At 45.9% G+C, this 22,043-nt stretch overlaps 2 protein-coding genes across 10 annotated transcripts in view; one reads left to right on the top strand and one right to left on the bottom strand.

The window, feature by feature from the left end:
* The window catches only part of LOC309519244 (BOS complex subunit NOMO1-like), a 36,953-nt gene extending 33,493 nt beyond the window's left edge, over positions 1–3,460 (bottom strand). Inside the window, exons 1-3 of the mRNA XM_082200040.1 lie at positions 3,299–3,460; positions 1,499–1,588; positions 696–741 (exon numbers count right to left, since the gene is read on the bottom strand). Coding sequence (XP_082056166.1) covers positions 696–741; positions 1,499–1,588; positions 3,299–3,445 — 283 coding nt within the window. The 5' untranslated portion in view covers positions 3,446–3,460. The remainder of the gene's footprint in view (positions 1–695; positions 742–1,498; positions 1,589–3,298) is intronic.
* A 4,389-nt stretch (positions 3,461–7,849) lies between these two features.
* Positions 7,850–22,043, top strand: part of ABCC6 (ATP binding cassette subfamily C member 6) — a 43,317-nt gene continuing 29,123 nt past the window's right edge. For 3 of the 9 annotated variants that reach the window (XR_014213762.1, XR_014213763.1, XM_082200015.1), the window contains exons 1-8: positions 7,850–8,879; positions 11,179–11,355; positions 12,865–12,990; positions 15,507–15,644; positions 18,062–18,187; positions 19,306–19,367; positions 20,330–20,461; positions 21,625–21,816. Coding sequence is in view for 6 of the 9 variants with exons in the window: in XM_082200015.1 (XP_082056141.1) it covers positions 8,496–8,879; positions 11,179–11,355; positions 12,865–12,990; positions 15,507–15,644; positions 18,062–18,187; positions 19,306–19,367; positions 20,330–20,461; positions 21,625–21,816 (1,337 nt within the window). In the remaining 3 variants the exon portion in view is untranslated. Of the gene's footprint in view, positions 8,880–8,905; positions 9,042–11,178; positions 11,356–12,864; positions 12,991–15,506; positions 15,645–17,770; positions 17,861–18,061; positions 18,188–19,305; positions 19,368–20,329; positions 20,462–21,624; positions 21,817–22,043 lie in introns of those variants that run through there. The other 6 variants (XR_014213761.1, XM_082200017.1, XM_082200016.1 and 3 more) reach the window with 6 other exon arrangements.

Genomic DNA, 22,043 nt, shown 5'->3' with positions numbered 1-22,043 from the left:
AATTCCTGTTTTTACTGCTCCTGTGTACTTAGTGCTGTTTTACCGTTGTTATGATACTGTGGATTTTAAAGGATTTTTTTTATACAGCTCAGGGTTTTGTTTTGTTTTGTAAAATTAAGTAGTTTAGAAAGGCTTTCAGTAAATAGATAATAAAATCAAGGCAGCATTTCCCCCAAAGAGACAGGGTCACAGCACATTTTTCACCATGCAAGGCCCAGCATATCCTACACAGAGCCCTGTTCTTATCTCTACAGCTTTTGACTTTTTATCACCACAGAACAGGTGTGAGGAATGCTTAGTGCTCCGGTTGCAAAACTACAACTCTCTTCAGTCCCAGCAAGCACAGTCAATGATCAGGGATAGTGGAGAGCTGTAGTTCAGCCACAACTGAAGGGCCAAAGGGTCCCTATGCCACCTATAGAAGCAAATGCCACTAGAAATGAACTTTTGAAAACCTCAGTTTCAGTCCAGTGCAATCCTATACTGTCCTTTTACAGTGAGTTCAGTAGGACTTAATCCCAGATAAGAATGCATATGACCGCAACGTTACAGCGCAGTTCTGTATGCTGGGTCAGCGAACCTTTTTTCAGACAGCATGCCAAAAGTGAGCAAAACCAAACATAGATCTAAAACCAACATTTGGAATAATTCATATCCCACCCCATCAAAAAACAAACAAACAGGTACATACATACCAAAACTCCACCCTAGGGGAGGTTCAATTTTAAGGACAAAATCCCCCTACAAAAGAAATCATGAACATTTTTTGCAATTACAATAAAAATGCAACAGCTTTCTAAAGAAAACCCAGCAGTTGACTATCTTCTATCCCAAGGGGTATCTAATAAATCCTATGCACTAGGTGGAGTACTTTCTTTTATCTGTCCTGAAGCTTTTAATGTTCAACTTCCTTAGATGTCCACAAGTTCTGAATGTTATGAGAGAGGCAGAACCTTTTCTCCATCCAATTTCTCCTTCCCATGAATAATTTTATAATCTGTTATTGTGTCATCTCTTACTAACCTTTTTTCTAAACTTAAAAGTCCCCAAAGCTCCAGCCTTTCCTCTTAGTGGCATTACTCCATCCCCTTGATAATTGTGGTGGTCGCCCTTTCTGGAAACTTTTCCAATTCTGCAATATCCCTTTCCAGGTGAAGTTACCCGAACTGTACACAGTACAGTAAGCCCTCAACTTACGTACATTTGACTTTTGCGCAATTAGCTGTACACGCAAGGCAGAAAAATAAACTCAAAACTCAAGAAAGACCTACGCCAGGGGTCACTAGCCTGGAACCGGTAGCCCCTCCCTCACCCAGCGCTAAAATTAGGCTTGAAAGCTTGCCACTGTAGCCTGTAGAACAGACAGCAGCAGAGGTTGACAGCGGTGTGGAGTGGGGTGATGGCGTTCCCAGTTTCTCCAGTTTGCAAATTTACTCACAGGTACAAAAAGGTTAGCGATCCCTGGCTGTCACAGTTCAGTTACCATACGGTTGCTTACCTTATCGTACAGAGGAATCATGAAGTAACCATTATTTGGAGCACAGTCTGTTTGGTATTTCAAGGTTCCATGCTTGGTGTACAATTTAATCTATAAATTAAAAGCAAAAAGCCCACAATGGAATATGGTAATTCTGCTACAGCAATTATTTAATATTTTAAACTCATATACCTCATTTTTCTTTATATTAAATAAACTCAAAAGCTTTTTGCAATAAAATAAAATAAAATACAGAACACACAATGACCTGGTTTGCATGACACATTAAAACACAGTTAAGCTTAAAAATATGGTTTCAGAGCAAAAATACCATATGCTGGTGAACAGGAAGAAAACTAAGTGCTTCATGTCTGTCCCCCCACTCCTCCTCCTGCTCCACTCCAGGAAGGAAAGCCATGGTTTGGCTCAGCATTATGTCCAAACCTAGGCTCATGGTTCGGCTCCACCAAACAAAACACAACTAGTAAGCTAAGAAGAAACCTTTATATACAACTCTCAGTTTGTTCAGAGGGAGACCTGGATTTGGATGTAACACTAAGCCAAAGCAAAGCTTAATTCCCCCAGTAGCAGAACAGGAGGATGGAGGTGCAAAACAGCCATTTTATCCCTGGTATGTTGCACCTTCACCTTTAAGCTACAGTTACGCTTTTAGCTATGGTTTAAAGCAGGGGTAGGGAACCTGTGGTCCTCATTGGATGCCAACTCCCATCAATTCTCATCCAACACAGCCAATGGTCAGGGACAATAAGAACTGTACTCCAGCAACATCTGAAGGCCACAGGTGTCCCACCCTACTTTACATGAAAGGCTAAAGCAGCCTTGCAAATAAGCCCACAAAAGTTACTGGCCTGCAAAAAATAAGAATAACACTAGCCTGTCTGATCACCCCAGAAGAGAAGCCACTATCTGAAAGACGCAAAATCACCCGCACTGAACCCTGAAGTAACCTGAAGGCAACACTCAACACGTCACAAAAAGAGTGCAATGGGGGTGGGGGCACTTATATGCACTCCGTCAACATGGGGGGGCAGGAACAGGAACCCCCACACAAAATGGCTGTAAACTGTAGAACTTCTCGCGAGTGGACTGGCAAAGGCACACAACCTGCTTTGCGCTTCAGCGCTGGTCACAGAACAGGCTTTCCTTCTTCTGTAGCAGGATAGTGCAGGGTGAATGCAAGACACCTTCAGCTTGTCAGCATTTCATAAGAGGAGCTCAACTGCATAATGGAAACTTAGGTTTGCGCAACTAACGGGTTAAAGAGTTCGTGGTGCAATAAATCCACTCTATGCATGCGGTGAGCGTTTCCTACAGCTACATAAGTGCCATGCACTAAAAAGTACAAGGTAAGGAACTTGATCGGAGCATCTACTTTGGAACTCGCTGCCTATTGAGATTGTGCATCTACTTTGGAACTCGCTTGTGCAAGGGGCCTTTGCTGAACTCTCTTCGGAGCCTTCAAAAAAACATACCTTATTGGAAAGTCGATGTGATTCTAACCCACTTCAGAGTTTTAAACATTTGTTTGCTTTAAACTAGGGTTGTGCGTTTTCCTTGATGCTGCCGCTTTATCTTTCCGTAAAGCGCTTTGAGGGGTTTGGGAGGTGGATGTTTGTTTTTCACAATCAATGTATGAATTTTATGAATTAAGTAGGGTAAGTAAAATGAGAAAGAGGCCCTTGATCCATTTCTTCTTCTTCTTCCTCTCAGTCCCCCAGGAGCTGCTTCACCTGCCCGCCCCCCCCCCCCCGTTTCAAATGCGAGACACAGAGCGGGCGAAGCCGGAGGCGCAGCGCTCACCTCGATCAGGGAATAGTTGATCTCCACGTCGGACTTGACGAAGCCCCCGCAGCCCACCACGATATCCTCGGAGCCCCGCGCCGCGTCCCACAAGCGGCAGCCCCACAGGAGCCACCAGAGCGCCGCCGGCGCCCAGCCCCGCGGCATCGCCGCTCCCTCGCCCCCCTCAGCCCCGCCGCGCCGAGCAGCCTCCGAAGGTCGACGCCGAGTCAGGAAGAGATACGGCGCATGTGCCGGATGCGCTCTATGGTCTCCTCTTCCCTACCGGAAGCAAGCGCGTGCGAGAGGCGAAAGGGTTATCCCTGCTCCGCCTGGCGGCTGGGAGCGGAGTTGCGACTCCCAGGGTTGGGTTAGCAAGGCGCTCCGAACAGCTTTTTTTGGGGGGGGAGGACGCAGTGCTTTCAGAATGAGCGACGTCTGAGCTTGAGGAACCATTTCCTGACGTAGAACGTGACGGGAGCCGTCGTGACGTAGAGCAGGCACCCTCAAACTCGGCCCTCCAGATGTTTTTGGGACTACAACTCCCATCATAGATAGATAGATAGATAGATAGATAGATAGATAGATAGATAGATAGATAGATAGATAGATTCTTTATTGTCATTACACTAGTGCAGCATTGCACAAGTGCAACGAAATTGGATGCCAACCCTTAAAAACAACAAAAACAAGACAACAGCAACAACCAAACAAACCACCTTCCAACCACACCCACACCCACACCCATCAAACTCCCCGGTCTCACTATCGAGTTACAGCATTCAAAAAGGCCACAGCTCTTGGATAGAAACTGTTTTTCAGTCTATTTGTCCTAGACTTGATGTTTCTATACCTCCTGCCAGAAGGCAGTAGTGCAAACAGACTGTATCCCGGGTGAGATGGATCCCGCAGGATGTTGTTTGCTTTCCTAAGGCAACGGGAACCGTACAGTTCTTCCAAAGGTGGGAGAGGTTGACCAATAATCCTTTGGGCTGTGGTTATGACCTTCTGGAGCACCTTCCTCTCCCTAGCTGTACAACTGGAGAACCAAGCACAAATACAATATGTAAGTATGCTCTCTATGGAGCCTCGGTAGAAGGACACCAGCAGTCTCTCACTCAGATTGTTCTTTTTTAAAAGTCTGAGGAAATAAATTCTCTGCTGGGCCTTCTTCACCAGAGCAGTGGTATTTGCGCTCCAAGTCATGCCCTGATCCATAGTCACTCCCAAAAACCTGAATTCCGCCACCCTCTCCACCCGTTCCCCGTTGATATACAAGGGCTGAATGTCCGCCTTTTTTTTCCTGTAATCCACCACCAATTCCTTGGTCTTAGCCGTATTGAGAGCCAGATTGTTCTCTCCACACCAAACACAGAGCCGCTCCACCTCGTCCCGATAGGCGGACTCATCCCCTCCCGAAATGAGCCCCACCACCGTAGTATCATCAGCAAACTTGATGATTTTGTTGCTGGAGTAGATGGCTGTACAGTCATACGTATAGAGAGCATAGAGCAGGGGACTCAACACGCAACCCTGTGGTGAGCCGGTGTTAAGGCTGAGGGCTGTGGACACATGTGACCCTACTCTAACCCTCTGAGAACGTTCTGACAAAAAATCCAAAACCCAGAGACAGGTGGAGTTGCTAACAGGACCAGTGGTCAGGGATGATGGGAATTGTAGTCTCAAAAAAAAAAACATATAGCGGGCTGAGTTTGGGGGTGCCTGACGTAGAGCGTTGGGATAGGACCCGGGTTCGAATCCCCCTTCGGCCATGACCTTGGGGACGGGGCAGTTCACTGCCTCTCTCAACCTAACCTACCTCACAGGGTTGCTGTGTGGGATTAAAATGAGGAGGGGGAGAACCATGTACAGCTCCTTGGAGGAAAATGGTGGGACAAAGTGCAGTGGATAAAAATAAGTCCCCCATCTCACCCTCCTTGGCTTCATTTCAATAGAGGAGGAGGGAGACGGGGCCTCTGGATTTGCACTATAATAATAATAATATAATAATAATTTATTATTTATACCCCGCCCATCTGGCTGGGTTTCCCCAGCCACTCTGGGCGGCTTCCAAAAGAATATTAAAATACTATGGTACATCAAACATTAAAAGCTTCCCTAAACAGGGCTGCCTTCAGATGTCTTCTAAAAGTCTGGTAGTTGTTGTTCTCTTTGACATCTGGTGGGAGGGCGTTCCACAGGGAGGGCGCCACTACCGAGAAGGCCCTCTGCCTGGTTCCCTGTAACTTGGCTTCTCGCAGTGAGGGAACCGCCAGAAGGCCCTCGGTGCTGGACCTCAGTGTCCGGGTAGAACGATGGAGGTGGAGACGCTCCTTCAGGTATACTGGACCGAGGCCGTTTAGGGCTTTAAAGGTCAGCACCAACACTTTGAATTGTGCTCGGAAACGTACTGGGAGCCAATGTAGGTCTTTCAAGACCGTGTTATATGGTCTCGGCGGCCGCTCCCAGTCACCAGTCTGGCTGCTGCATTCTGGATTAGTTGTAGTTTCTGGGTCACCTTCAAAGGTAGCCCCACGTAGAGCGCATTGCAGTAGTCCAAGCGGGAGATAACCAGAGCATGCACCACTCTGGCGAGGCAGTCCACGGGCAGATAGGGTCTCAGCCTACGTACCAGATGGAGCTGGTACACAGCTGCCCTGGACACGGATTTAACCTGTGCCTCCATGGACAACTGTGAGTCCAAAATGACTCCCAGGCTGCGCACCTGGTCCTTCAGGGGCACGGTTACCCCATTCAGGACCAGGGAATCCCCCACACCTGCCCGCCTCCTGTCCCCCAGAAACAGTACTTCTGTCTTGTCAGGATTCAATCTCAATCCGTTTGCCGCCATCCATCCTCCAACCGCCTCCAGACACTGACACAGGACTGTCACCGCCTTCACTGGTTCTGATTTGAAAGAGAGGTAGAGCTGGGTATCATCTGCATACTGATGAACACCCAGCCCAAACCCCCTGATGATCTCTCCCAGCGGCTGCATGTAGATGTTGAAAAGCATGGGGGAGAGGACAGAACCCTGAGGCACCCCACAAGTGAGAGCCCAGGGGTCTGAACACTCATCCCCCACCACCACTTTCTGAACCCGGCCCAGGAGGAAGGAGCGAAACCACTGTATAACAGTGCCCCCAGCTCCCAACCCCTCTAGACGGTCCAGAAGGATGTTATGGTCGATGGTATCAAACGCCGCTGAGAGATCCAGCAGAACTAGGAAACAGCTCTCATCTTTGTCCCTAGAACAGAAGTGTGGCTTAGTGGTTAGAGTGTCAGACTGGGAGGCCAGAGTTCGAATTCCCACTAAGTCATGAAGCTCACAGGTGACCCAGGGCCGGTCGCCGTCTAGCCTACCTCACAGGGTTGTTGTGAGAATGAAATGAAGTCTGTGGGGAACTGTGTGTACCCACCTTGAGCTCATTTGGAGGAAAAGTAGGATATAACCCTGGGAGCTTTAAGTGTTGTGGGAGTTGTAACTTTGTGAGGGGCAAACTACAGTTCCCAGGAGTCCTTGAGGAAAGCCATTTGCTTTTAAATGCATAGTGCTTTATGCAGCCTTGGTTAGGATTGTGCTGTTATTTCTGAAGGAAGGATTGTGCAGTCGAGCTACACTCTTAAGCGCTCTAATGTTTAACCTCAGTATGGAACTTACTTCTGAGTAAACCTGGTTGGGACAGAGCTGCAAGTCTCTGCTGACTTGATAAGTTCCCATTGATATGCAATGAGGCTTAACTCCTCAGCAAACCTGCTTAAGAAAACTGGCAAAGAAATTATTATTGATTGATTTCTGTTCATTTTATTTATTTGTCATAAAATTTATAAACTGCTTGATGGTAAAAAACAACAACAACCCAACAACTCAAAGCACTTTACAGAAAGATGAAACAATGAATTTATCAGTAAAAAAAAAGTTTGAAAACAACTACTGTACTTAAAATTTCAAACAAGATTTAAATCAAAGATGAACTAAAAACTCAGTTTAATGTCAACATTATACATGCCTGGATAGGCTTGCCTAAACAAAAATGTTTTTAGCATTGCATCAAAAAGAGTAACTGACTGATGTCAACAGGCAGGGAGTTCCAAAGTTTGCATGCTGAAGAAGACAGAAGTGGCCATGGTATTCCTGAGGTGGATTACTTAAGCAATAAAATCACACACCACAAAGCTGAGCAGGTGGCATGAAGCCCATTGCACTTGCTGTTGCTAAATCAGGGGCTGCTTTGCAGCTTGGGAGAATCATTTACCAGTTTTTGGTTTATCCGGTTATTTTATAACAAACCTGCTGCCCGAGCCCCGCTGGACTTTACTACAGCAGCCTCAGAAAACCCCTTTTGCTTGTAGCAGGAATCCAGCTCACTTTCTGCCCTTCTGCGTTGAGAGGGATGCAGTGGCGTAGCGTGGGGGGTGCAGGAGGGGCCGGCCGCACCGGGCGCAACATCTGGGGCATAGGGTTAGGGGGTGCAAATCCACGGGTTAGGGGGCGCAAATCCATGGGTTAGGGGGCGCAAATTACTTGCCTTGCCCCGGGTGCTGACAACCCATGCTACGCCACTGGAGGGATGGTTTAGGGTTGCCAGACATACATGCATTAAAATGTTTCTTTGGCGCTCCAGTACAATTACCCAGACATGCTAAAAGATCATCTCACCCCTTACCTACCCAAACTGTCCCAATGTAGTGCAGGAGGGGACACCCTGCAGAAGGCGTCCATTCTCTGCACCCTATTGGAATTGGGCCTTTTACACAGCATTCATTCAAAGCACATCCCACCCCCACAACAAAAAGAAATCTGGGAATTGTAAATCTGCTAAGGCTGCTGGGAATTTCTATGAGGGGTAAACTACAGTTCCCATGATTCTTTGGCAGGGTGTGCTTTAAATGTCTGGCACGCTAGCAGCCCAAACACACCTACCCTTTGGAACTCCCTCCCACTGCACATCAGACATACTAATATGCCTTTCTTCTATTGTCTTTTTGGAGCCTGCTAAAGCCGTTCCTCTTTTGTAGGGTTGGAAGAGTCCTCAAGAAGCCTCCTAAATTATTTATCCCGGTTTAGATTTGCTTTGCATTTGAATTGATATTGCAGTTTCAGGTGCTGTTGCTCTAAACGGTTTCTTATATTTATAATTGTGGCTTTAAAATGTTTTCATATGTGCAGTTATTCTAATTGTTTATATATGTGACTGTTTTATGTGTTACAGTAATTATGTTGTACATTGCTTCAGGATGCCCCACAGGAAGCAGTTCAAAAATGAAATTAATAATAATAATCTCCCATTTTCTCCATTTGGGCATATTTAAAATTACCCCCCCCCTTTTTTTTTTAAACAAAAAAAAACCTGTACAGTATCTGCTGAAGGCATGCCCTTGGCAAAACAGGTCCATGCTAAAGAGGCTAGTTGAATCCCCGCCCCTTGAAAGAGGCAGTTCTCAAGCCAAAGGGGGCAGGAATTGTGGAAAAGAGACTAGACAGCAGACTGGAGCAGCTGCGGAAGATCAGGAGTGGCTGCTGAGAAGGCAACAAGCAGGAACCATGAGCGGAGTGAGCTGGCTGTGCAGATCCAAGGAGGATCAGTTTGCAGAGCTGTGGGTGAGTGTCAGCCACATGTCTCAGCTGGGCAAAGTTTTCTGGGTGAGCTGCAACAAGAGAGAAAGTAGATCTGGTGGCCTCTTTGCTCCATAGCGTTTACAGCTCCTGCTCGCTGTCCCTCTTGCACAACTAAGCAATGCACACCCACTTGTACACAGAGAGGTAAGGGGCCATGCCACGTGTTTTCCTGGTGTGGTAGGGCGAATGGGTCACTCTCCCACCAACCTCATTTCTCCCCTCCCCTTGTTCTATCTTCCAGTGGGGGTGGGGGTGGCTGTCAGCTTTCTCCTCCTAAGACTGTGTACACATGCCCTCTCTCCTCACTGGCGTTGCAAGCTGGGCACACATGATGATAATAATAATAATAATAATAATAATAATAATAATAATAATAATAATAATATTTATTTATACCCCGCCCTCCCCAGCCAGGCAGCTAACACCAATAAAATCACAGTAAAAACATAATGGGGGGGAAGAGGGGGGACCAATTTAAAATACATGTTAAAATGCAATTTAAAATGCAGCCTCATTTTAAAGTAGCCACTAAATCAGGACCTTAAGGGGAGGGAAACATAAGGGTCAGACCGAGTCCAAACCAAAGGCCAGGCGGAACAGCTCTGTCTTGCAGGCCCTGCAGAAAGATGTCAAGTCCCACAGGGCCCTAGTCTCTTGTGACAGAGCATTCCACCAAGTCAGGGCCAGTACTGAAAAGGCCCTGGCCCTGTGCTTGGCTGTCCACACATGAGCTTGGCACACACCCATAGTTATCCCATAGTTTCTTGAGGAATACTGCTGTCTGATGCGTTGCCCCTCAGGCCTGCTTGCATCTGATACGAAAAGGCAAGCTGCCTTCGGTTCCGCAGTGAAGCCGAGGTGTGTGCTCTTGAGAAAGCTGTTGCACATGTGCAGATGACACCTTCCTGAATGGGAATCAAGGGGCATGAGAGTTGCAAGCGCATGGAATCTAAACATGTAACATGCATCCGGTGAAGATATCCTCAGCCCCTCTCTGGTGTATACAGCAATGTGCAAAGTCAACTTGAAACACAGCCAGGGGTGTGAGTATGTGCATTTTAAGCCACAAATGTATACAAAGCCCCGGTTGCAGTGCTGCCCCTTGTAGACCTCAGCAGGGAGGAGGATGGGGACAAAACTAGAATTAGATGGCTCCGCCTCTAATTGGCTCTGGCCCCTCCTACTATTGGGCCTCCCCACCTTCCAGCCGCAGCGGGGCACCAGACAACCACTGTTTTCATCTCTCTTTAATGCTAAGTTCCTGATTTCTCCCCTAAATTCATTCTGGAGGCAGGCTCAATGAGCAAGAAGCCAGGCTAGTCAACGGTCCTGTTAAACTTTCCTTACTGATCTGTCAGTATCTGTGTACCGTTGAGAAACTTTGGACTTCTGTGGCAATTAGAACACACACACACATCCAAATGTGGTAATCTTTTCTCATAGACTGCAGCTGAAGTTATTCCCTTTTGCACCTTAATATTTGAAAATTAGGGCATGAGATGGAGTCAGTACTGCTTTAAAATGACGGTACAATTTTATCTGTTGATTTATTTATCAGTTAAATCCTCTAAACATCTATTCAGATCTAAGTCCCAGAGGCAAAAGTAGGTAGAAAATCAAATGTAAATTCTGCCTTTGCACAGTCGGCTTTTTTCCGACACAAGCAAGAGGCATGAACAGAGTTCAAGGACACATTCCAGCCAGGCAAAAACACTCAGGATACAAAGCAGGGTCAATTTTGAAAAATGTTTACAGTGCATTAATTTATTTGGAACAGCCATACACTCCCTTTCACGGTGTCTATATATCTATCATGGCTAGGTAGTTACCTCAGTAAAACAACAATAATCACATCTAAAATAAACAATCAGCTAGCTAAAACATTGCAATTCTGGCTGTTCCCTCTTAAGGGCATGCCCCATAGCATGTGCAAAGCGCTTTTCTGCATACTGCATTCAGTATACATAGAAATGGCTTTGGTGCATGTCTGATTTCCAAGCATTTTGAACTGGGAATCAGATTATAAAAGTACCCTAGTTCTGTGGCAGAGCACATGCCTTGCATATAAAAAGTCCCAGGTTCAGTTTTATTTCTTTTAAAAATAATAATAAAGGGTGCCCTCACCTTCTTATAGCTCTGCCTGACAACCATGCCCACTTTTTACTCTGATACCACCTGCTGCCAGTATGCAGCCCTCAAGACTGAAAGTGGTCCTCAACTGAACACGGGTTGTCCCTCCCTGCTTTAAAACTTTAGCATTCATGCTCTTCTGTCGTTGCAGGATTGGAACCAGACATGGCATACAGCTACCCCACGCTTCACTTCATGTTTTGAGAGTACCGTGCTGATTTGGATTCCATGTGTCTACCTTTGGGTCTCTTTCCCTGTCTATTACCTCTATCTTAGGAAAAACTGCAGAGGTTACATCAGGATGTCAGCTATCTTCAAAGCAAAAATGGTAAGGCTCTCCAGACCCCGTCATCGTAGTTTAATGAATCCACTTTTTAAAAAAAAACAACCAAGGGCCTTTTTGTGGTTAGGAAAGTGGTGGGGAATGCACTGAAAAGTGTGCAACAAATGGAGGATTTGTGGGGAAACGTATTTTAAAATGCACAAGCAAATCAGGATGAATTTGGTATGCTCATTGTCATATAACCTGCCTCTCAGAGGTGGTTGCCATGCTGCATGGGGCGCCAAAATAATGCTTTAGAATGGAGAGCGAGAGGCGCCGAATTTTAGCACCACATGGGGCACCACTGAAATTTGAGAGCCCAAAGTTCAGCAAATCAGAACAAATGCTTTATTATTATCAACAGCTACAACCCACCCTTCACCTTAAGGTCTCAGGGCGGGTTAGAATCATTAAAAACCAATATTAAACCCATTTCGAAACAACGTACAATCACAGAAATAAGACAGGTCCTAAAAGTCTACACCTCGGGTATCAAAAGCCAGATAAAAGAGGTATCTCTTCAGCACTCACTACAGAATGAAGACACACTTCTGTGGGCAGAGAGTCACAATGGGGCTGACACAGAGAAGGCCCCAGGACACTGGCCAAGCTTTTGAGGGTGGTGGAACAACCAATAGCGCCCTATCTGTTGATCATAATACCCAAGCCCCCAGGGTCTGTTGGGGAAGAGGTATTTGGGGCCATGCTGGAGGAGACTCTTGAGTGTCCCATGGACTGCAAGAAGATCAAACCTATCCATTCTGAAGGAAATCAGCCCTGAGTGCTCACTGGAAGGACAGATCCTGAAGCTGAGGCTCCAATACTTTGGCCACCTCATGAGAAGAGAAGACTCCCTGGAAAAGACCCTGATGTTGGGAAAGATTAAGGGCACAAGAAGAAGGGGACAACAGAGGACAAGATGGTTGGACAGTGTTCTCGAAGCTACCAGCATGAGTTTGACCAAACTGCGGGAGGCAGTGGAAGACAGGAGTGCCTGGCATGCTCTGGTCCAGGGGGTCACGAAGAGTCGGACACGACTAAAAGACTAAACAACAACAATACTAATGTGAGCACCTTGAACTGGGCCTGGAAATGAACTGACAACCAATGCAGATGTTTTAGAATGAGTTATGGGAGACGTGAAGGGAACCCCAGCCGGTTTGAACCAATGGAAATTTCACAGTATATTCAAAGGCAGCCCCACTAAATAAGACTGGACATAGTTGAACCTTGTGTAAGCTATGTGCAAGCAAATCAAGACAAATACTCTGTGAACCTGTCACCTGGAGGCACACTTATGCCTCTGTTTCCTCAGGGTTTTACTAAGTTTTAGTCATTGGATCCATTGAAATGAATGAACCTAAATGAGTTCAATACGTCTGCTCTGAGTAGAAGTTAAAATCCTTCATGACTAGAAAGAAACAGGTGAGATGTTGATGCCTTGTTTTGCCCCTTTCACACCCACTCTTTCCTTTGAGTCTGCTGTTCTAATTGAGGCATTCTCCCTGTTTCCAGGTTCTTGGCTTTGCTTTGCTCTTGCTGTGTCTGTCAACTGCCTTCTACATCCTTTGGGAAGCAACCCAAGGAATTCCTCGTGCACCAGGATTTATCATTGCTCCTCCTTTGCAAGTGGTCACAATGGTAACGCTTATTATTTTTATTAAGTAGTGGGTGGACATAGCAGACGACACAGAGATTTCTCTTAGTAGTTCTTTATAAATAAGCTGGAACTGAACTGAACAGCAAACAGCTCAGCCAGCCTGCTTTTATAGGCGGCCGGCTGTCAATATTGTAACAACAGCAGCCCAGGGTTTCCTGCCTAAATTAACTTACGTGGACCTGAGTGAAAACTACCGTATTTTTCACCCCATAGGACGCACTTTTTCCCCTCCAAAAATGAAGGGGAAATGTGTGTGAGTCCTATGGGGCGAATGCAGGCTCCTTGGCTTCAGCGATAGCAACGCGAAGCCTCCGAAGCCTGCGCTCCGGAGGCTTCGCGTTGCTTTCACTGAAGCCAGGAGAGTCTGCTCTTTGAGGCTGGCGGTGGGGGGAAGCAGCGCTTCCCCTCCACCGCCAGCCCCACAAGCTGGGTCGAAAAGCCTACAGGAGCCACGCGCTCTTTAAAGGCTGCACGGATTCTGCGGGCTTTTCTATGAGGTGGGGGAATTCCCCCACCTCCCGCAGAAGCCATGCGCTCTTGGGGGCTTTTGCGAGAGATGGGGGAATCCCCCCACCTCCCGCAAAAGCACGCAGAAGCCGTGCACTCTTTAAAGGGTGCGCGGCTTCTGCTGGCTTTTCTACAAGGGGGGGGGAATTCCCCCACCTCGTAGAAAAGCCCATAAGAGCCGCATACCCTTTAAAGAGTGTGTCGCTCTTGGGGGCTTTTCCCCCGAGGAGGGACAAGGGACTGACTGGCCATTTCAGTCCCTTCTCCCTCCTGGTCGAAAAGCTCGCAGGAGTTGCGCACGGCTCCTGTGGGCTTTTGCGGGAGGTGGGGGAATTCCGCCACCTCCCGCAAAAGCAGGGAGAAGGTCTTGGAGTAGTGCACAGGCTGCGTGCAGCCTGTCCGCTGCTCCCAGAGCTTGGGGGGGGGGAATCATATTTTTTTCCTTGATTTCCCCCCCTGAAAACTAGGTGCGCCCTATGGGCCGGTGCCCCTATAGTGCGGAAAAATACGGTATATACACAATACCCCTTTGTGACCAGGGCAGGGGCGCCGACTTATAAAAAATATTGGGGGGGCCCATACCGGGGTCCATACTGGCGGCAGGATGGCAGTGGTGCTTTTGCATGCAAGAACCGGCCTGCCCTCCCCAGGCTTTGCGCCGGGAGGCGGCCACCTCCTCTTACCAACGTCACCTTAGCCGAACCCAGAAAAAAAGCCCCGCTCTGGCGGCGGGAACTCCCGTCCCCTCCATTCTCCCCTCACCCCAGTCCCTCGCCGGCGACGAATACGCCGTTCCTCGGCCCCGCGGCTCCATTCCTTTCTAAAGTCCCGCCACTGGGGGGTCTTCCTTTGACTGACCGACCTGCCCGCCCCTTCTCAGGAGCTCCCGGTCACTTTGGGAGGCGCGCGCCGGAGTCCCCTGCGCGGTTTTTGGCAAGGTGCCTAATAATTTTCTTAAATTATTGGGGGGGCAGAGCCCCCCCAAACAAATTTTTGAGGGGGCTCGGGCCCCCTCAGGCCCCATGGAGTCGGCGCCTATGGACCAGGGTGAAAACTTTAATACATAACAATTTTCTCTTGTGTTTTTCACATTGCACCTCTTTTTTTAAAAAACAACAAACCAAAACTTCCTGATCCTCTTCAAAATCAGTGCGCACATGAGAAAGGAATTGGTCATGCTTCAGCTGGAGGAGACTGAAGGGAGAGGGAGCAGAGCTCTTCAAATACCTGAAGGAATGCCACATAGAAGTGTGCAGAAGGTTGTAGCTCAGTGGTAGAGCACCTGCTTTGCATCCAGAGGGTCTCAGGTACAATCACAGGGAGACACACCTGCCTGCAAGACAGATGCTGTACCACAAAGCCATGGCCCTACCTTGAAAAAAGAAAGTTGTTTTTTTTTTTAATTCCCCAGTGAATATTCCAAGTGTTGGGCATGATCCAGAATAACACAAGTAAAGGGTTAAAACACCTCCAGCCCCAAAGTACCCCATACCTTCCCCGCTAGGGTCCCGATTAAGATCTGGAGACCCATTTGGTCCAATTGTGTGACCATTTCTTACGAACGGGATTGTGTTTTAGCAGGACTTTTAGCTTTTTACAACGAAAACATTGTAAAAAAAAAAAAAATGCTGTGTCTTGCCGGGAAGACTCAGACTTTTAAGTCTGTTTCATGCTTTTATTCCTTTAGGTGTTACTTCCCCCACCCCCACCCCAATTTGCACAGACTTGTTTTACCATGTTTGAAAAGACGGGCATGTTACCAGCTGCCAGTGATACTGGGCATTTTAAGGGTTGTTTATATTGGATGTACTTTGCATTTGGGTCTAAAGCAATTTCTGTTGACGTTACCCTGTGTTACTCTCATGCTGTTCAACGTTTTTGTCATGTTGATTTGATGGCTAGATAGAAATAAATTTGAACCTAGTAGGACCATGTTTTTAAAATGTTTTATATGAAGCATCTTGTTTTCCTGCCTCTTTTTTTTTTAAAGGTCCTGGTGATATTTCTAACCCAGATGGAACGACTGAAAGGTGTGCAGTCTTCGGGCGTTTTGCTGGTGTATTGGTTACTCTTCTTCTTCTCTTCTATCGTTCCCTTTAGCTCCAAAATACAACATGGTGTGGTAGGTGTAAGTCCATAATTATAAGTTTATAATTGCTTACTCATAGTGGCTATATACAGTGGACCCTCTGGTTGCGTTACCTTTGGGTAACGTAACTTTCAGGTTGCAAACACATGCGCAGAAGCACTCTGTTCACCTTGCACGTGCGCAGAAGAGGGGCCTCTATTTAAGTAATTTTTGGGGTGTCCACGGACCCCCGGAATGAATTAATTTTGTATCTAGAGGGTCCACTGGGTCTGAGGCACTAGGCCTCTGAGGCCACATTTATACCATACATTTAAAGCACCATGCTGCCACTTTGTTTTGTTTTGTTTGTTTTTTGTAATAATTTTTTATTACTTTTTTTCAAAATACAGATATATAGTCAGACAAACAACAGTTGCAACAGAACAAAGAAAGAAAAGAAAAAAGATAGAAAAAAAATTCATCTTTCCAGAATATTTTTTCATAACCAATTGGACTTCCCCACATCTCCCCCACCCTGCATTATTTGCCATAAAGATATCAACAAATTGTTACCTTGTTTCATGCGTTTTTTTGTACTTTCAAATTGTTATAGTTTAAGTTTGAAATACTTATTATCAAAATACTTTTGCTCTAAAATAAGCGTAAAATTTACTTAAATCTTTGGTCTTTTCGAAGTTATAACTTAATTTCCCAAATCATCAAGTTTTGTTGCTGAAGCTAGACTTTCCAAACCATGCAAATTCTCAACATTCATATAACTTATAATGTTTTTGTAAATAGTCCTTAAATTTTTTTCCAGTCCTCCTCCATTGTTTCTTCTCCCAAGTCTCGGATTCTGCCAGTCATTTCAGCCAGTTCCATATAATCCATCAATTGCATCTGCCATTCTTCCAGCGTGGGTAAATCTTGTGTCTTCCAGTATTTAGCAATAAGAATTATTGCTGCTGTAGTTGCATACAGAAAAAAAATTCTATCCTTCTTTAACACTTTCTGGCCAACAATACCCAGCAGGAAGGCCTCTGGTTTCTTGGGAAAGGTATACTTAAACACCTTCTTTAACTCATTATAAATCATTTCCCAGAAGGCCTTCACTTTCGGGCAAGTCCACCAGAGGTGAAAGAATGTCCCTTCAGCCTCCTTACATTTCCAACATTTGTTATCAGACAGGTGATATATCTTTGCAAGTTTGACTGGGGTCATGTACCACCTATATATCATTTTCATAATATTTTCTTTCAGGGCATTACATGCCGTAAATTTCATATTGGTGGTCCATAACCTTTCCCAGTCCTCAAACATGATGTTATACCCAATATCCTGTGCCCATTTTATCATGGCTGATTTAACCGTCTCATCCTGTGTGTTCCATTTAAGCAACAAGTTATACATTCTTGAAAGAACCTTAGTCTTTGGTTCAAGTAGTTCTGTCTCCAACTTCGATTTTTCCACCTGGAAACCTATTTTTTTGTCATTTTTGAAAACCTCTTGAATTTGAGCATAATGTAACCAGTCTTGCACCTTATTTTTTAATTTATCTAGGCTCTGCAGCCTCCACTTGTCTCCAACTTTTTCTATTATCTCGCAGTATTTTGGCCAACCAACCTCCATATTAAGTCTTTTTCGGGCCTTGGCCTAAAGCACCATGCTGCCACTTTGAACAGCCATGCCATCCCCCAAAGAATTCTGGGAGCTGTAGTGTGTTAAGGGTGCTGAGAGTTGTTAGGAGACTCCTGCTGCTCTTATACCTCAACCAGGGAGGGCATTCCACAAACTAGGAACTGCCACTGAAAAGGCCCTGTCATGGGTCAATGCCAACCCGGTAACCTCCAATGGTGGCACCACCAATGAGGCCATGCTTTCTGATTGTAGGCTCTGAGATGCTGGGTGTTAGAGAAGACACCCTTTTTGGTGCTTGAATCCCAAGACACTTAAGGCTTTATATGCTACTATTAACACCTTGGGTTTGGCCCAGTATCTCATCATGTGGCACGAGAGTCTCCTCGCTTTCTGAAGAAAGCTAATACAGTGGTACCACGGTTTTCGTACATCTCGGAAGCCGAATATTTCGGTTTTAGAATGCTGAAAACCCAGAAGTAAATGCTTCCGTTTTTGAATGTATCTCGGAAGTCAAACAGCTTCTGCTGTATTTTTCTCATTTTTCTCAGTTAAAATTGCAGACCACTCATTGCACCTTGGTTGTCAGATGTTTCGGAAGTTGAATGGTCTTCCAGAACAGATTACGTCCAACGTCCGAGGTACCGCTGTATCTCCTGACTTCCTTCTAATAGTGTGATTTTATTTATGGACAGTTTCCATGTATCCCCCTACTTCTGTGATAGTTTTATCCTGTATAAACCACTTGGTTGCTGTTGTTTCTGGTGAGAAACTAATGCTGCCTCTAGGACATGGTCTCCTAGATATACATAATGACAAGCAATTCTTCTTTATTTTTGCAGGGACTCAGAGAAGAACCCTTCCATCGTGTTATCTCATACGTTCGTTTCACCTTGGTCACATTGGAACTGATCCTCTGTTGCTTTGTAGACCACCCTCCTTTCTTCTCCAAAGTTGGCAATGATGCCGTAAGCATTTCCGCTTTTAATTTATAGAACCTCAAAGATGCCAGGTATCAAGTCTCTTTTTAAGGCTTCTAGCCCTTGTTCCCACAGGGAAAAGAGTTGATACATTCTCCAAAAACCAAAAGGTCCTATGTAGGTCTACTCAGACGTAAATTCCACTTAGTTCAATAGGATTTACTTCCAGGTAAGTATGCATATGATTCCAGCTTAAAAGAATGGAAAATAAGGTATGAATTGAGAAGCAGACTTTGTTTTATACACACAGACAGATAACACACACATATGTATTCAGCTATAATGGCCCCAAAGTGCATATATGAACTATTTTAAAGAAAGGTTTTTGACATTTCACATTGGATGGTCATTTCTCAACAGACCTCTGCACAGAGGTGCGGTGGGGGTGGGCCACCCCAGGTGTCATCCCGAGGGGGTGACAAAATCCCCCCAGGGCGGATCGCTGCACCCCCTGGGCAGATCAGTTGCCTGAGTGGCTAGCTCCGCCACTGCCTCTGCAGTAAGCACCACATGTTCAATGGCATTAATCTGGCATCTGAGAGATTTGGGGAAACGACATATAGATTATCCTCATTCATAATTCAAACCGGCTCTCTGAGAACTTCATGTGAGGTCCTTGGAGTCAAATAAATTGTGTGGATGAGTGACAATGTACATGTAACTGCTGATAGCTTCCCTCACACAGTTTTGAAACGTGCACAGTTTTGCAAGCAATCTCCCCTAATGTAATGCATTCTTGTATGTTATTTTCGCTAATAACTTCATTTCTGTGACTTTTTACCCCTACAATATGAATTTTGGTAAACATTATTTGCTCAGAGAATTGCATTCCAAAATTTGGATAAGTGTGAATTTCTAAAGATAACTGTGTTTTGCTTCCCACATTGTTTTGGGAAAGTACAGATTAGGCTTTAAATATATACCGAATTGAATTTCTCCTCCATCCCTAGTTAGGACCCTTTATGCTGTTGCTAGGGATGAACATTTTTGAACCAGAAACCATTGAAGATCCCAGTTAGGTATCTTCTTCCCACTGCACCAAATATTGTATGCATATGTATGTAGACCTGAAAGCTGTCCTTTCCCCCCCTTTTAAACTTTTGCAGAACCCGTGTCCTGAAGCTGGGGCCTCTTTTGCTTCCAAAATCACATTTTGGTGGTTTGCTGGGTAAGAAAATAAGCAACGTTGTATCATGTGGCTAACGTAATTACCGGTCTGGCTCACAATGCCAGTGGTCACCAAGGCGTCTTGTGACAAAGATTTGTGCACTGTGAAGAAGGTCTTCCTTTTGTCTGTCCTTGACCCTCAGGAGGCTAATTTGCCAGATTTTCTTTCAGAAAGTTTACCAGGTCATCTTCTCAGTCTTCATAATATATATCAGGGAGCCCCAACCTTGTGGGCACATTTAGATTTTTGAGTGAGTGCCATGAGAGCCACTTAGGCTGGTCACTTATCTTCCCGCTACGTACCCCAATCATCAACTGCCCCCTCTGAAAAGGAGAGAATGGCAATATTTCATGCACACTCACACTTCCAAGGGATCAGGGTAAAAAAGTCAGACCTAGTAGAATTAATGTGAGCCATGAAAAGCACATAGAACTAAAGCAGGAAGTGTAGAGGAGTGTCACTCTTCCAACATCCTCTTTCATCTCGGGTTACAGACGCTTCAGGTTATTACAGACTCCACTAACCCAGAAATAGTACCTTGGGTTAAGAATTTTGCTTCAGGATGAGAACAGAAAGCCCCATTAGCTAAAGTGGTACCTCAGGTTAAGAACAGTTTCAGGTTAAGAATGGACCTCCAGAACGAATTACCGTATTTTTCACTCCATAAGACGCACTTTTCGCCTCCTAAAAAGTAAGGGGAAATGTGTGTGAGTCTTATGGAGCGAATGCAGGTGGGAGGCTCTGCTCAGCGTTCCCTTTAAAGAGCTGCATGGAGCTCTTGGGGGCTTTTCCCCGAGGAGGGAGAAGGGCAGCCTGTCAGTCCCTTCTCCCTCCTCAGGGGAAAGCCTCCAAGAGCCGCACACACACTCCACGCGGCTCTTTAAAGGGAGCGCTGAGCAGAGCCTATATGCATCCCAGGCTCTGCTCAGTGCTCCCTTTCACGAACGCCCTCTGTTTCATAGGTTGCTCTGGAAGGGATATCGGCAGCCATTACAAGCAGAAGACCTGTGGTCACTTGCAAGAGAAAATTCCTCTGAAGATATCGTTACCAAGATTGAAGATGCATGGAATGAGCATTGTGCAAGAGCCAAGCAGTAAGTGCCTTTTGTATGTATGCATAAGAACAACTACCAAGGAAGGAAGGTGCTAGTCCTTCACGTTTCCAGAAGAGCAGGTATCTTCATAGGAGGGATCTGGCTGGCTTCTGTTGAGAACAGGACATTGTGGCTCTCTGGAAGTTGTTAGGTTACAATTCCTGTCAGCCCTGACCATTGGCCATGCTGGCTGCGGGGCTGGTGGGAATTGGAGGGCAACAGCAACTGGAGGGCAACAGGTTTCCCATCCCTAATGTAGATGACCCCTGAGTCTGGACCAGCAAGGACAAGTTTTATGGGTTCTTGGGTGTTAGGCAGCAGCTATAGACATTCAGTTCACATTTTCAAGACAGACTTACCCAATTCACACTTTCCGAAACAATGCATGAACTGCAACACAAGCATCCTTTGAAATTTGCACTTCTCTGAATGTTGCAGTGCAGTTCTCCAGTAACATGTAAAAAAAACGGACATGCTAGGGTAAATACCATACAGCAATTCATTACATTATAGAAAATTGCTTTGTAAAAATGTGCGTGTTAGGGGGAAATTATGTACAAAAATCTGTGTATAAGGAGAAATCTGTGTTAAAATGCTGGTGGGTTTTTCATGAGCATTTTAAAAAAGAATAACAATTGCAAATCTGTGTTGAAATGTGGAGAACTGAACTTAAGAGGGGGGGGGATTAGAAACTAGGAGAAGCTGAAATTGACTAATTTGTCCATTTCTAGCAGCAGCACCCAAGATTGCTGACCTGCTCACGCATTCAATGAAAATGAATGAGAGTAGTACTTCTGGGAGAGCAGTAGTTGCTAATGCCCATTGGGAGCTGTAGGGCGAAAGGCAGGGAGTCCAATAGTAGGTGGAACCAGAGCCAATGATGGGCAGAGCCAACGAATTCTAGTTATGTCCCTATTCTTCTCCCTGCTGAATTCTGCACGGACTAAGGAGGAGGAGCAGCTGGCTGCCATTGCCACCCCCTGGTCTGGCTGTAGGTAAGGAGGCAGGTAGGTGGGGGCTGACTGAGGTTGGTGGGGCACTGCCCCGTTTGCCCAAATGGACCACCCTCTGCTTCTGAAGAAGGCTACAAGGATTTGGATAATAGGAATTCAGATGCACCAAGTACGTGAAAGGCTAGAGCTCTCTCTTTCCTTGTTGATCAGAATTGCAGACTCCGCGAAATTTAAAAGAGAGCGTGCAAGTCGTGAAAACACCATCCTGCTTCAGCCTGAACGTAGCAAAAGCAAGACGCTCCTGAAAGCTTTCTGGAACGTGTTTGGGACCTATTTTCTTTTCGGGACTCTTGGCTTAGTCCTCGGTGACGTCTTCTTGTTTTTGATACCAAAGACACTGAGGTACATGGAGAACTAAAGACTGCTTCCTAAGAAGAGCGTAGCATTTGTGGCTGTCTTCTTCCTCCACTGTCAAAATATGCCTCAGAATACCAGTTGCTGGGAATCGCAAATGGGGAGAAGGTTCTTATGGTCAGGTCCCGCTTTGATGCCTCCCGTGGGCAGCTGGTTGTGAGAACAGTGAGGACTAGACTGGGCCTTTGACCTGGTGGGTTGGTTGGTTGGTTGGT

This window comes from Podarcis vaucheri (genome assembly GCF_965113315.1).
Source record: "Podarcis vaucheri genome assembly, chromosome: 14".
NCBI classification, from domain to species: domain Eukaryota; kingdom Metazoa; phylum Chordata; class Lepidosauria; order Squamata; family Lacertidae; genus Podarcis; species Podarcis vaucheri.
Note: the sequence above shows the minus strand (reverse complement) of the source record. Positions and strands in the feature narration are given on the sequence as shown.